The sequence below is a fragment of the Eucyclogobius newberryi genome, unplaced genomic scaffold (genome assembly GCF_026437365.1).
Source record: "Eucyclogobius newberryi isolate DKJ021-1_F unplaced genomic scaffold, fEucNew1.0.hap1 SCAF_12, whole genome shotgun sequence".
NCBI lineage: Eukaryota > Metazoa > Chordata > Actinopteri > Gobiiformes > Gobiidae > Eucyclogobius > Eucyclogobius newberryi.
This window is the reverse complement of record NW_027315746.1, coordinates 7330466-7343303: the sequence shown is the minus strand read 5'-3', so window position 1 is coordinate 7343303 and position 12838 is coordinate 7330466. Positions and strand designations below refer to the sequence as shown.

General features: G+C 38.7%; 1 protein-coding gene across 1 annotated transcript; it reads right to left on the bottom strand.

Annotated features, from left to right (window-relative positions):
• Positions 1-3063: 3063 nt before the first annotated feature.
• On the bottom strand, positions 3064-11388 carry ndufv2 (NADH:ubiquinone oxidoreductase core subunit V2). The gene is made up of 8 exons (XM_072440688.1): positions 11248-11388; positions 10080-10142; positions 8854-8916; positions 8496-8612; positions 5813-5981; positions 4934-5043; positions 3970-4046; positions 3064-3214 (listed from the first exon to the last, which is right to left on the bottom strand). The coding sequence occupies exons 1-8, from the start codon at positions 11287-11289 to the stop codon at positions 3121-3123; spliced, it is 735 nt and encodes a 244-aa protein (XP_072296789.1). The 5' UTR covers positions 11290-11388; the 3' UTR covers positions 3064-3120.
• Between the last annotated feature and the right edge of the window lie 1450 nt (positions 11389-12838).

Sequence of the window (12838 nt, the reverse complement as noted above, 5' to 3'; positions counted from 1 at the left end):
CCAATCTGGCAACCCGTTTTATGCGAAGTGCAAGCGCAGCGTGCGCCACTAGTGTAGTAGCGCGGCAGCGCACACAGCGGTAACATATAACACAAACCGCATTTATTTGTAATGACAATCTGGCAACCAAGACACCAAACCTGCGCTGATTGGGCGCGAGCAGAACGAGAGCAAAACATAAACACAACAGAACGTGGTCCCTGCGTGGTCCTCATGTCCAGAGGAATATATCCCCCCGATGCCGAAAAACGAAAGAAGAAACTTCTTGACGATGTAAAGAAACTGCAAACTCAACAACACTCTCCAGGTATTGAACTTCTCTTACAAAGAGACGGTTAATGCTGCTGTTTGAAACAACACGAGTCTGTCACGTTAGTTCGCTCAGGCTGGAGGCGACGAGAGCTCTGCCCCGCGCACAATATGTGTCTGAATGAAAGATAATAAGCTTAACATTTACACCAGCCCGGCAGTGTTAGCTGCAGGTGAGGCCGGTGAGGGGCGTCTATGCCCCGGGTCACGAAGAGGCGGAGATCCGGTCCGGACGAGCGCCGTCTCGTCCAGAACCTCTGACGTGAGACTTTGGAGTGAACAGTGTGCGGCCCCTGTCCCGGGCCCCTGTGCAGCCTCAGTTAGAGATGAGCGGGTTTGAGTTTGCGTCCCTCTCTCTCACATCACCATGTGTGAGATCAATCGTGACTCGTGATGTCTGTTTGACTTCTTAACGTGCAATAAGAGGAATGTAAAGGTTTATGCACGTAAGGTCCATCAGCCAATCACATCGCAGCATTGTTTCACAGAGGAGTCCAGTGTTTGATGTTCTGATCAGAACAAACATTTTATACTGTAATTCACTTTTAATAGAGCAATAAAACATTTCAATTTATTTAAAAAGCATCATTAGACTATTTGTTATAACATATAACATATATGTGACATATTATGATTACGTCTGTTATAGAATAATACTAAATATTTTTATATAAAAGTGGCAAAGTTGCAGAAACGCAGTCTCTTCACTATCGCTAGGTTTGGACCTTCACTTCTCGTTCTGTTCATTCTCTGGGAATAACATGTTTGCACTGTTTTATCAGTGTTAATTGTTAATCAAGCAATGCTTATGCCATTTGTTTAATTTAATATAACTTGTTTTGTCACTTTAGCAAGAAGGAACAGTTGGGAGCTGTAAAAGATAAATTAGTAAGGATAACTATTACTTTTACATTTTCAGTTAAAATTAATCAATTTGACCATAATTATTTTTCATAGCCAATATTGTATTGAGTAATTAAGTACACTATTGTATTAATAACTGGCTTTAATCATTTTCTCCTGGCACAGTTTCATCACATCATTTTATAGCATTACAACCTCAACATTTTACTCTTACTTTAGCCGGCTGGACCACATTAAAATGCAGCAGAAGACCCAAAAAAGGTCTGAAAATTTCTGGGGGAGGGCCCCCAGACCCCCCCTGTTCATTAATTTAAACTAATGTGCTAATGTGGCTGTCGATCCTTAACGCCCACAAATACACCCAAAAACATATCTGGGAGGTGTGTTATTTGTACAGGGAGTAGAGGTGATGTCAGCGGAATACCAAGTTGCATTGTGGGATTTAAGTTAGCAATATTTGAGCTTGTGAGGTGCTGAGAATAAACTAACTGACAAACAGATGTCCTGGAGTTTTGTTGCGCTTTGTTAGCGTTGAAGAAAGTTCCCATATGTGAATTGTTCACTGACAATGGCAATAAAACTGATTCTGATGACGTGGTGAGGGGCCCCCAAAAATGTTTTCGCTTAGGGCCCCCTGAAGGCTTGGGCCGGCCCTGCCAAAATGTGATATTTATTTATTATTATTTATCATTTACTACAACCCAAGTTACTGTGTCTGCTCTAAACTGTTAAAATAAAGCTTTGTTCCATTAAACTGAATATCTGCTCACGGCCAAAAAGTAAATATTGTATCAAAAATATATAAACTTTGGTAATAGAAACACAGAATGACTTTAATATATAAAAAGTTAAGTGAGATTTACCTTAAAAAACATGCAAATTCATGTTCTCACAATGAAATGTAGACTTTGTGTTCACATTTGCCTCACATTAGTCGTCGTGCTCCGTCTCGTGGTGTGAATGAAACGCGTCTGAAGCCCCTCGCTCTCCTTCCGCGTCTGAAGCCTTTACGTCGGGGCTTGTTGCCATGGAAACGGGAGAGGGATCCAGATATTTTGCCACCAACACGACGACGACGAAAAAGGGCACATCCATTTAAACCGTCAAGATGACAAATGGTTAGAATAATCGTCGACGAATAAGATGTGTTTTTGAGCGCCGTCTGTACTTTCAGACCCCAAAACGCACGTAAAGACGTTTTATAGCGAAAGACGGGAGGCACGTGTGACATTGTTAAATCAAAATGGCGATTTAGCGAACTGTAAAATACAATAATGCAAACGCTTTTATCACGAGTGCAAAGGAAACGCACACGAGTCTTAAAAAAACAGAGTTGCAGCTTTCAAATGTGATAAATCCCGTTAATTATTATTATTGTGACAGCCCTATATTTATTTAACTCGTCGTTTATAGAAAAGTAATAACATCGAATATATGAAATGCCTTATTAAGCAGTTTAAATATGTTCATACGCCTACTATTGTATCTAGGGATGTCACGATATCTTATGTTTACAATTATCGTGAGAAAAAACATCACAATTTGACGATTCTTCACGATTATTGAGACCGTGACCTAACAACAGTGAAATCTTTAATTTTCTTTAAATTTAGGTCTACGTTTGGACAACATATTGAACAAAAAATGTCTTAAATTTGCTTCTAAAGTGGTTTTCTTACGATGCTTCGTACCGAGACGTAAATAATGGCCATTATCGACAAATCAATGAATCTTGACGTCCATAATCGTATCGAAATCAGCCAGTTTAAACTCAACGAAATCATAAGGAGTTGTAGAACGTTTGCAGTGTTTAAATACCATTAATTAAACGTATATCTAGTGTGGCGTTGTTGTGTTCACAGACGGCGACACTCAGAGCACACGTACAGGAGCATTTTATTTACACAGTAAGATTTAAACGATAAGAGTCGTGTGCGTAAGCGGGCGTTACAAATCCGCCCTCACGCCAAACCCGGGTCCTTTGGGGGGCTCGATGAGAGAGGTCAGTCCTCCGGCCGGTTCACAGGAGAAACGCCCGCCCCTGAAACGAGACACGAAGAAAAAACGTGAGAGGAAACCGTGAAAAACGAGAAAAGTCCGACTGAAATATAAACGCTTTCGCAAAACAAATCGTTAAAACCACATACCGTATTTTCCAGACTATAAGTGGCACCTTTTTTGATAGTTTTGGCCGGGGTGCAACTTATACTTATATTTATTCTTATATACTTATACTCTGGAGCGACTTATATGCAATATTATTTGTTATTTTCACACTTCTATATGTTTTTTTTCTTCTATTATGCATTTGTTTTGGCTGGTGCGACTTATACTCCGGGAAATACGGTAATTGAGACCTTTTATAACTACACAGGCTTTATATTTGCCAAAAAACACACACGTACACGACTCAAAACCCCAAAACGATTGCGATAAAAGGTGTAACAATAGATGAAATGAAAAATTATTGTAGGAATTTTAATGCAATTTCACCTGTTTTAAGTCCAGAACAAAGCGTTTAACCCTCGAGTAGTTATTGTTTTGTTTGAATTCACATGTTGAGTACAAAAAACAAATTTGAAAAAAGAAAATATATTTAAAAAAGAAAAGAATATTACAATACTCTGGTCGTTCTGTTTTGTTTATAAAAAAATATATAAACAAATAATTTAAATATATTTTTTAAAAGAAAAAATATTGCAATAAAGTAATGAAACAAAGAGGGTAACGTGTATAAATCATGTGTAATGTTAATAAAGGCACGTGTTGAACGTAGAGGGTTAAAGTGGCACTGACCGTGGTCCTGCTAAAGGGACTCGTCCTGCTCGGAGCTCATCGATAATGTCCTCCATGTCTTTGGGCGTTAGATCCTCCTGAAACGAAACAAACATTTAGTTCATCTGCACCATTTGTCTTCAAAGTCAATACAATTAAAGGTTTAAAAGGAGCCAGAAAGCTCAGTGGATCAAGAGTAAAACATAACTTATAATTAAGATAAATTCATCCAGTCTTCATGATCCATATTTATGTGAAACGTTTGATCAAATTATATTTAATCTCACATAATAATAAAAGGACAATTCACAAGGCTGTTTGTAAAATCCCAGACGAGATCGCGGCTGTCGATTATCGATATTATTGCAATATTTTAATACTTGCCACAAAAAATACTGTTATATTTAAACTGATCAATGTTTTTTTTTTTTACTCATCGGATTCTGTCAAAACAAAAGCTTAACATTGACCCAAAAAATAGAAAAAATCATGGTTAATTTAGGTGTATAACAACTACAATCCATGTTTTGCCCCCCTTTTTTTTAAACATAAAACAACATGAACAAACAAAACACGCACATTTTAATTTTTAAAAAAGCCTGTACGTTTCCGTCAGATGGAGAATTTTGACATTCCTGCGATATACCGTATTTTAAGGACTATAAGTTGCACCTTTTTTCATAGTTTTGGCCGGGGTGCGACTTATACTTATATTTATACTTATATACTTATACTCCGGAGCGACTTATATGTGATATTATTTGTTATTTTCACACTTGCAACTGCATTTCATACTCCAGTGCCACTTATATATGTTTTTTTCTTCTCTATTAAGCATTTTTTGGCTGGTGCGACTTATACTCTGCGGGGGAAAAAAAATTCGATATCGATTATCGCGTCTGCCGCTGTTGCCACGTCGATACCCTCACGATACGTTTGCTCCGCCCTCCCCCCCGACCACGGCTTTCTGGAGACATAAGCTCACGTAGTAGTCGTCGTTGATCTGGACCATGGGCGCGTTGACGCAGGCTCCCAGACACTCCACTTCCAGCAGAGTGAACATCTTGTCAGGGGTCGTCTCGCCCGGTTTGATGCCTGCACAGAGGAAATACAGATCGTGTTACTTTAGCCAGCCGTCCCGACATAAGTACGCAAACAGGACAACATGAGAGTAGCAAGAGCGTGTTCAGGCGAATTTAAGACGTGCAATTATTATTATTAAAGTCCATGTGTTGGCTGTTTTTCTAATTATGACTACGTTTGGTGGTGTAGAACCTGTGCTAAATATTTATCATAGTTTTACTCACGCTAAGTTGCAGTTTGTGGAGACATTTTGAACAAATACGAGTTTAAAATGACAGGAAGTAGAGCTGAAACTGAATCCCTCTGTGATGTCATCAACGTGCGACGTGCCGTTGAAAACACAAAGACAGTTTACACTTAACTGACACTTTTCTGACAGTTTAAACCATCATAAATATGTTATATGGGATTATTGTGTGTCATAACTGTTGGCTCTTGTTTACAGTCTGCTTGCTAGGTAACAGTTGTGGAATTTCCTTTTTCCTTTCATTTCCACATTAGACACTGAACAAACAGACGAGAGTTTGAGATCTTATTTAGTATTTCACTGAACTACAACTTAAACTTCAATAAATGAGGTTTAGAATTAGAGTTCAACAAATCTTAGAACAAGATGTAAAGTTTGGTGTGTTTGAAGTTACAATGGTCTGTATAAATCTATGAATGAAGAAGATTAAACTAAATAATAAAACATCTCCTCCTCCTCCTCCTCCTCCTCCTCCTCCTCCTCCTCCTCCTCCTCCTCCTCCTCCTCCTCCTCCTCCTCGCGGGCGTGTCTCACCCAGTTTGCTCTGGAGTGTCTCCAGGATGCTGTCGGAGTTGCAGAGCATGCAGGGCGTCGTGGTGCAGATCTGGATGAAGTACTTTCCCACCGGTTGCCGCAGGAACATGGTGTAGAAGGTGGCGACCTCGTACACTCGCATCGGGGCGATTTCCAGCACCTCGGCCACCTACGGATCAAAGCAGGGAGTGGTTTTACATTTAAGAACCATTCAATTCCAAAGCCATTTCAGATTCTGACTTTATATTTCAGTGGATTAAGACGGACAAAGAACATTGACTTAAACATTTCAATTAGTTCACTGTTGTAACAAATATTTTATAGAACTGTAGCTATTTAAAAAGGTCAAAAACAGACAAGTGTAATAACAAATGTTTACTTTAGACTTAGCATTATTACTGCATTAGTCTGATCATTAAAAAACAAACGATTCAGACTCGTTAAGATGTAGAATGAAAAAAAGATAAAGAAAAATCATTTACATTTACAACGATCACCATTATCAGCATTCATTTTTAATTAATTTAGCTCGAAAAGGAGTTGGACTTTGATCCCTCAGCACTGCCTTTAATCTAAAATGTACTGCTTCCTTTATTATGTCCTATGAACCTTTTCTTCCCATTTTACTTAAGACAAGACAAAAAGCAAAGATAACTGATGAAAAAATGTCTCTTCACGCTTATATTTTTGTAAAGTTAAATTGAAATCGTTTTGTATTTGAGCATTCTTCTTAATTCCCCATAAATATACTAAATATTCCACCACACATTTCCTGTATTATTAAAAAAATTCTAACTCAGCATCAGTACAAAGAACATAAAGATCAAATCCATTTTAAAACTTTTAAGGAAAAGGTACAAATTGGTCCTTTACATGTCATTTTTTCACATGATCGACAGCTGCTCGAGCGTGTGAATGATTGAGAAGCTGGTCATCTTTGCAACGACACGTGTTTCAGGCGGATTCTTTCCCGATCTGAAGGATTTGACATGGCGACGGCGCTCTGCTGTCATGGCGATAGTGCACTTCCACTCAAAACCCTTTAAAGAGGGAAAGGTCCTGCCAGAGTCCTTCAAAAGCAGCAAGCAATCATTTAAAACCCACGAATACTGTTCCGTGTACCCAAAGTATATACCGTATTTTCCGGACTATAAGTCGCACCAGCCAAAAAATGCATAATAGAGAAGAAAAAAACATATATAAGTCGCACTGGAGTATGAAATCTGGTTGCAAGTTTGAAAATAACAAATAATATCACATATAAGTCACTCTGAAGTATACGAGTATAAATATAAGTATAAGTCGCACCCCGGCCAAAACTATGCGACTTATGGTCCAGAAACTACGGTAATAGGGATGTCTAGATTAATCAATAAACATGATTATTCCGCTCACAATATAATCGTAAGCACCAAAAACATAATAATCGTGACCATTTTAGAGGCAAAATTCAGTCTCTTTAGTTCAATCGTCCAGAAACTTGACCTAAATGTAAAAGAACTTTATTTTATCTGGCTGTTTTTGTCAAATTTGACTTTATTTTGTCTTGCATAAAGTTCACTTTGGTAAAGCCACTCACAAACTTGAGAAACATTAACGAGAATGAAAGAAAATTAAACATTTCACCGTCGTCATGTCACAGTCTCTTTAAAAACACTCAAATGTGACTTTGTGACATTTTGCACTTCTAATAAACCACGGCGTATTAATCCATAAACGTGGCTTCAGAAGATTGAATTTGGCTGGAAATGGACATTGCCGATCAGCGGGAAAACACCCAGAAGAGATGAGATTATAATGACGCAGACCACAGACGAGCGCTTTAACCAGCACCGCCGTCGGCTCAAACGCGTTTCCGTTTCCGATCGCGCGCTACAATTTATATAAAAGACGTCAATATGTATTTTAAAATGTGTCGTTTGTTGCCATGGTGATACAGCTTTGGTATGGCGTAGATCTTTTGTGCTTAAAACGATAAAAAACGATGGTTAAAGAAACTAAAATAATAATTATATATCAAACTATGTCAATATGGCACGCGCAACTCGTCACTTTAATCAAGTTTGTAAGTACGTATGGGCTTGTCCCGGTTTAGTCCTGGTTTGGTCCCGGTTTAGTCCTGGTATTGTACCGGTTTAGTCACAGTTTGGTCCTGGTTTAGTCCTGGTTTAGTACCGGTTTAGTCCCAGTTTGGTCCTGGTTTAGTCCTGGTTTAGTACCGGTTTAGTCCCAGTTTAGTCCTGGTTTAGTACCGGTTTAGTCACAGTTTGGTCCTGGTTTAGTCCTGGTTTAGTACCGGTTTAGTCTCAGTTTGGTCCTGGTTTAGTCCCAGTTTGGTCCCGGTTTGGTCCTGGTTTGGTCCCGGTTTGGTCCTGGTTTAGTTCCGGTTTTGTCCCTGTTTGCTGGTTTGGTGCCTGTTTGGTCTTGGTTTAGTCCTGGTTTGGTCCTGGTTTGGTCCTGTTTGATGCGACTTCTATAAGTGGACGCACTCCAAAAACCTGACCTGAGTTTTACAAACTGGTGCGTGAGGCTCTTATTTCCTTTATCGCCACTGTTTTTATTTAAAATGACGCCGTGAGTCACGAACGTTTGCTATAAAAATGTGACTATCTGAAATCCAAAAGAAGCTGACGACGCTAACGAAACAAAAAGGACGATGTTTTGACACAAGTTGGGCCCGTACCTTGTTCATGGCGGAGATGGGGAGCCATCCGTGTTGCCTCTGGGCCACGTCCAACACCGGGATGGTGGCCGCCTGCTTGTGTCCGTCCGGATAGTTCGAAATGATGGCCTCGATTCTCTGCGGACGAAGAAAAAACACACCGTTAAAACCTCCGCGCCCACAAATCAATAAGACGGCAACGATCAAGCAAATTTACCAGTAATTTAAAAAATAGACCTAAATGTGAACTGCTTTTTGTCACATTTTGTAAAGCTGGTCACAAAATTGAGGAATAATAACGCGTTGGACGATGGGAATGAAAAGAAACTTGAATATAGTGGCATTTATGTTCAAATTAAATGACATATTTCCTTCTTACCTTCTTGTTCTCCTCTGAGAATTCAAACGGAGTGTCGGCATTATTGTCGGGCGTGTCCCTGTGCTAAAACAGGACAGAAAAACACTGTTAGAACCTATGAAATGGCACTTTAAAACAGTCAATAACAGCCCATGAGCTCGTCACACTGCCCCCTGGTGTACGACGAACAGAACACACACAATACTGACAAAGTAACAAAGGAAAAGAATGAAGCGCACAAGCTTGTTTGTAGGTGTAAATGTGCATAATATTGCCGTGGGATCGTGAAACCATGGTGTTTTTCCATAACATGAAACCCACAAGTGACGTTTCCGCCAAACAAAAGCTTTAATTAGAACAAAAACATGTGCTGAGGGCTAAAAGAATAAAGCGTTGCCTGGGGATTAATTAAGACAAAATATGAAGGATTAGTTACGCAAGTGTAATACAAGGTGCTGTTATCTAACTAAATTAATTGTATGAAATGAATATCCTATTATTGAACATGTGTTAGAGCTAAATAGAGTTTTTTTCCCTGGCAATTGGCACTAAAATCACATGTTGTATTTCATTTGTACAAGCTATAATGGGCCAATTTGTAAAGCCTAAAGTAAAACTATGAACCAAATTGCACATATAATAAAACAATACATTACAAAATGACATGATTATGTGGCCTTTTCAAATATGAAGCTAAATGATTGATTATTGATGAATAATCAAAATACTAATGGTTATAAGTCTTAATAAACAAAAGAAACAAACTATTTCCAGGGTAGACAAGTCAAGTTGCTTCGTTATTGCGAGGAAGGTTAAAAAAAAAAAAGGCCAAATTTCTCACCAAAAATTTGTATTTGAGCTTCACAAAAGAGGAAAAATATGTAATAGACGTTTATGAAATAAATATTTTAGTGGGTTCAACGCTTCTGTAAGTATTTCTTCAGTAAAACCTACAGATTGGTATTTTTCCTTCATCAAAAATGCCAAGAGTCTGTCATAATCGCCCATTAAATAAGCACATAATGTAAAATACAATAGCAAATGTGTTTAAACCAGGCACTGATATCATAGTAGTGTTTTTCATTTGTTAAAACCATCTTGACGTTTTCATATTTTCCACTGATGTCACATTTTACAGAATTTAGAGTGCATTTGTTTACCAGACGTAAATGAGACGTAAATAAAATCCACTAGAACCCTTTGGAAAGAGGAGACAGAACAGCCCGTGGAAAGTTAGTCAAACTCACCACAAAGAGGCCACCGGCTCCGGCTCTGGCGGCGGACCGGTGCAGACCTCGCACCTGTCTGGCCTAAAGGCACAAGAACAGAGGTCAAACACAACACACAGAACGTACCGTAAAAACATGTAGATATCGTCATAATTTAGGTTTGCCCCAAGAAAAAAATTGGCTCAAAAATCATCTTGAAATTAGAACTATTTAAATAATGGAGCAAATATGAAAGGACGGAGCTAGAGGTGGATGAAGAAGCAGCCGTTTCTACCACTTGTGTTAACGAACTGAAAACTCTTCATACTAGAGCCGTGGTCGTCGGTTAGTTGAACGAAAAGCGCTCTAAACTGTTGAGTATTTTCATGTTTCTGACCCAAACTGCACTGAAGTTCACACAATGACGACTGCTGACACGGAGTCTGTTTATATCATCTAAATAATAAGTCAATACATCGTCAATTAAACACCTGACACTTTAAAAAAACTCAACAATATTACATTTATTTTGCACTGTTATTTTGTATTATATTTAGTCAACGATTATTTTATTTATTATAACTTATTTTATGCATGCCTTTTATTAGATTTTATTATTGGCATTAGTATTATTTTCTTTACACTCAAACTATTTTTTTTTAACAATTGTTTAATGTTAATTTTGTTCTGGAAAAATCGCAATATATTTGACACGTATTTTGCCATTTATGCTACTGTAAATATTTTTTATTTCATTACCACTCATCATATATACATTTGTGTTATAATATTGTAATAAGCTTCTGTGTGCAAGTAATTTCCTTATTTCAAATAAAGATTGTCATAATAAATCTACTTTTTTCCTCTCGTCCTGGTTGTGATGTAAACAACGTCCTAGGAGAACGTGTTACAAAACCACTGTTTGCACTAAACACTTACATTAAACCGATTAAAGAACAAAACGAGAGCATAATGTCAAAGTTATTTTACCAATCGCATCTAGTTCTTTGCATTTAAATCCTCTACAAAGGTAAAAATGTTCATACTGGTTCAGTTTTTTGAGTTGACAGCTAAAGCTAAATGCTAAGCTACTCAGCGTTAGCTTAGCCTCGCGCGTCCTTGTGAGAAGTCACGGCGTTTTCGCTCTAATTTATAAACGTCATCAGTCAGCGACCGTTGCAAATGATTAAAAGCGAAGTGATCGTACCGTTTGCGACACGGCGGAGCGAAAAGCGGAGGCCAAAAACATATCGGGGCTGCGGATTTGTCCCGGTTTTGCGAGCACTTTAGCGGCGGCGATCGACGATACAAGCGCTCGACGGTCGACGCGGGAGTCTGCGCAGAGAGACCACGTGATCAGGGAAAAGCAGTCGATCCCGGAGTGATGCGATGACGTCATGACGTAACCGTATGATTGTTTCCGGCGCCTTTTTGTAAAAAAAAAAATACCCTGAAACAATTTGTCTTTTTTGGGATTGCACTATTATGAAAGCCTTTTGTACGACGGCGTATAAGGGCCAACTAAGGGGAAAAAAATGCGCTGCTCTACGAGAAAAAAGTCATTAATTAATGAGAAAAAAGACGTTAATTAATGAGAAAAAAGTCGAAGTCAGAAAAAAGTCGTAAATTAACGACATCAAACTCATTAAATAACGAGAAAAAAGTCATTAAATAACGAGAAAAAAGTAATTAATTAATGAGAAAAAAGTCGTAGTTTAGGCGCCGATTCAAAGTGACGTGAGCACTTCACTTTCAGCCCCAGGTCAGGACGCACAAGAACGGGCTTGGATGAGTTGACAGTTTAGAACTACATAAAAGCCTGAAATAGATGTTAAAGTGTTTCCTGACCTTTAAAACGATGTCTTACGTGTGTTTATTACAAGACAAGACACTGCGTTTAGCAGCACCTTTCCTGTTCCGCATCATATATTCACACGTTCTCTGGGTTCTCTGCTCCTCTAAGTTGATTGTCTACGTGGGCACTTTGCTCAGTCACTATTCTCACGTGCTCATTGTGTGCACTTAAGTTTTATGCCCGGATTCTAACCTTTTGTCATCCCTTGGACAAACTCAGTAAAACACACAGAACACAAACATCCGTCTGCGCTTCCTCTCAGCTCCTCCTGACGCCCGGATCGTGTTTGGCACAGCCTAAAAGCAATGTTTTACACACACGCATCATCCATACATCATCCAGATGCATCATCCAGATGCATCATCCATACATCATCCATACATCATCCATACATCATCCAGATACATCATCCAGATGCATCATCCATACATCATCCATACATCATCCAGATACATCATCCATACATCATCCATACATCATCCAGATACATCATCCAGATGCATCATCCATACATCATCCATACATCATCCATACATCATCCAGATACATCATCCAGATGCATCATCCATACATCATCCATACATCATCCAGATACATCATCCATACATCATCCATACATCATCCAGATACATCATCCATACATCATCCAGATACATCATCCATACATCATCCAGATACATCATCCATACATCATCCAGATACATCATCCATACATCATCCAGATACATCATCCATACATCATCCATACATCATCCAGATACATCATCCATACATCATCCATACATCATCCAGATGCATCATCCAGATGCATCATCCATACATCATCCATATATCATCCAGATACATCATCCGGATGCATCATCCATACATCATCCATACATCATCCAGATACATCATCCATACATCATCCATACATCATCCAGATACATCATCCATACATCAT

Excerpts from the sequence above, each read along its gene's own strand:
- ndufv2 (XM_072440688.1), bottom strand. The coding sequence starts at position 11,289 with ATGTTTTTGGCCTCCGCTTTTCGCTCCGCCGTGTCGCAAACG. Across the intron at positions 10,143-11,247 it reads GCTCCGCCGTGTCGCAAACG|GCCAGACAGGTGCGAGGTCT; the intron begins GTACGATCACTT and ends TTGTGCCTTTAG. Across the intron at positions 5,044-5,812 it reads GACACTCCAGAGCAAACTGG|GCATCAAACCGGGCGAGACG; the intron begins GTGAGACACGCC and ends TCCTCTGTGCAG.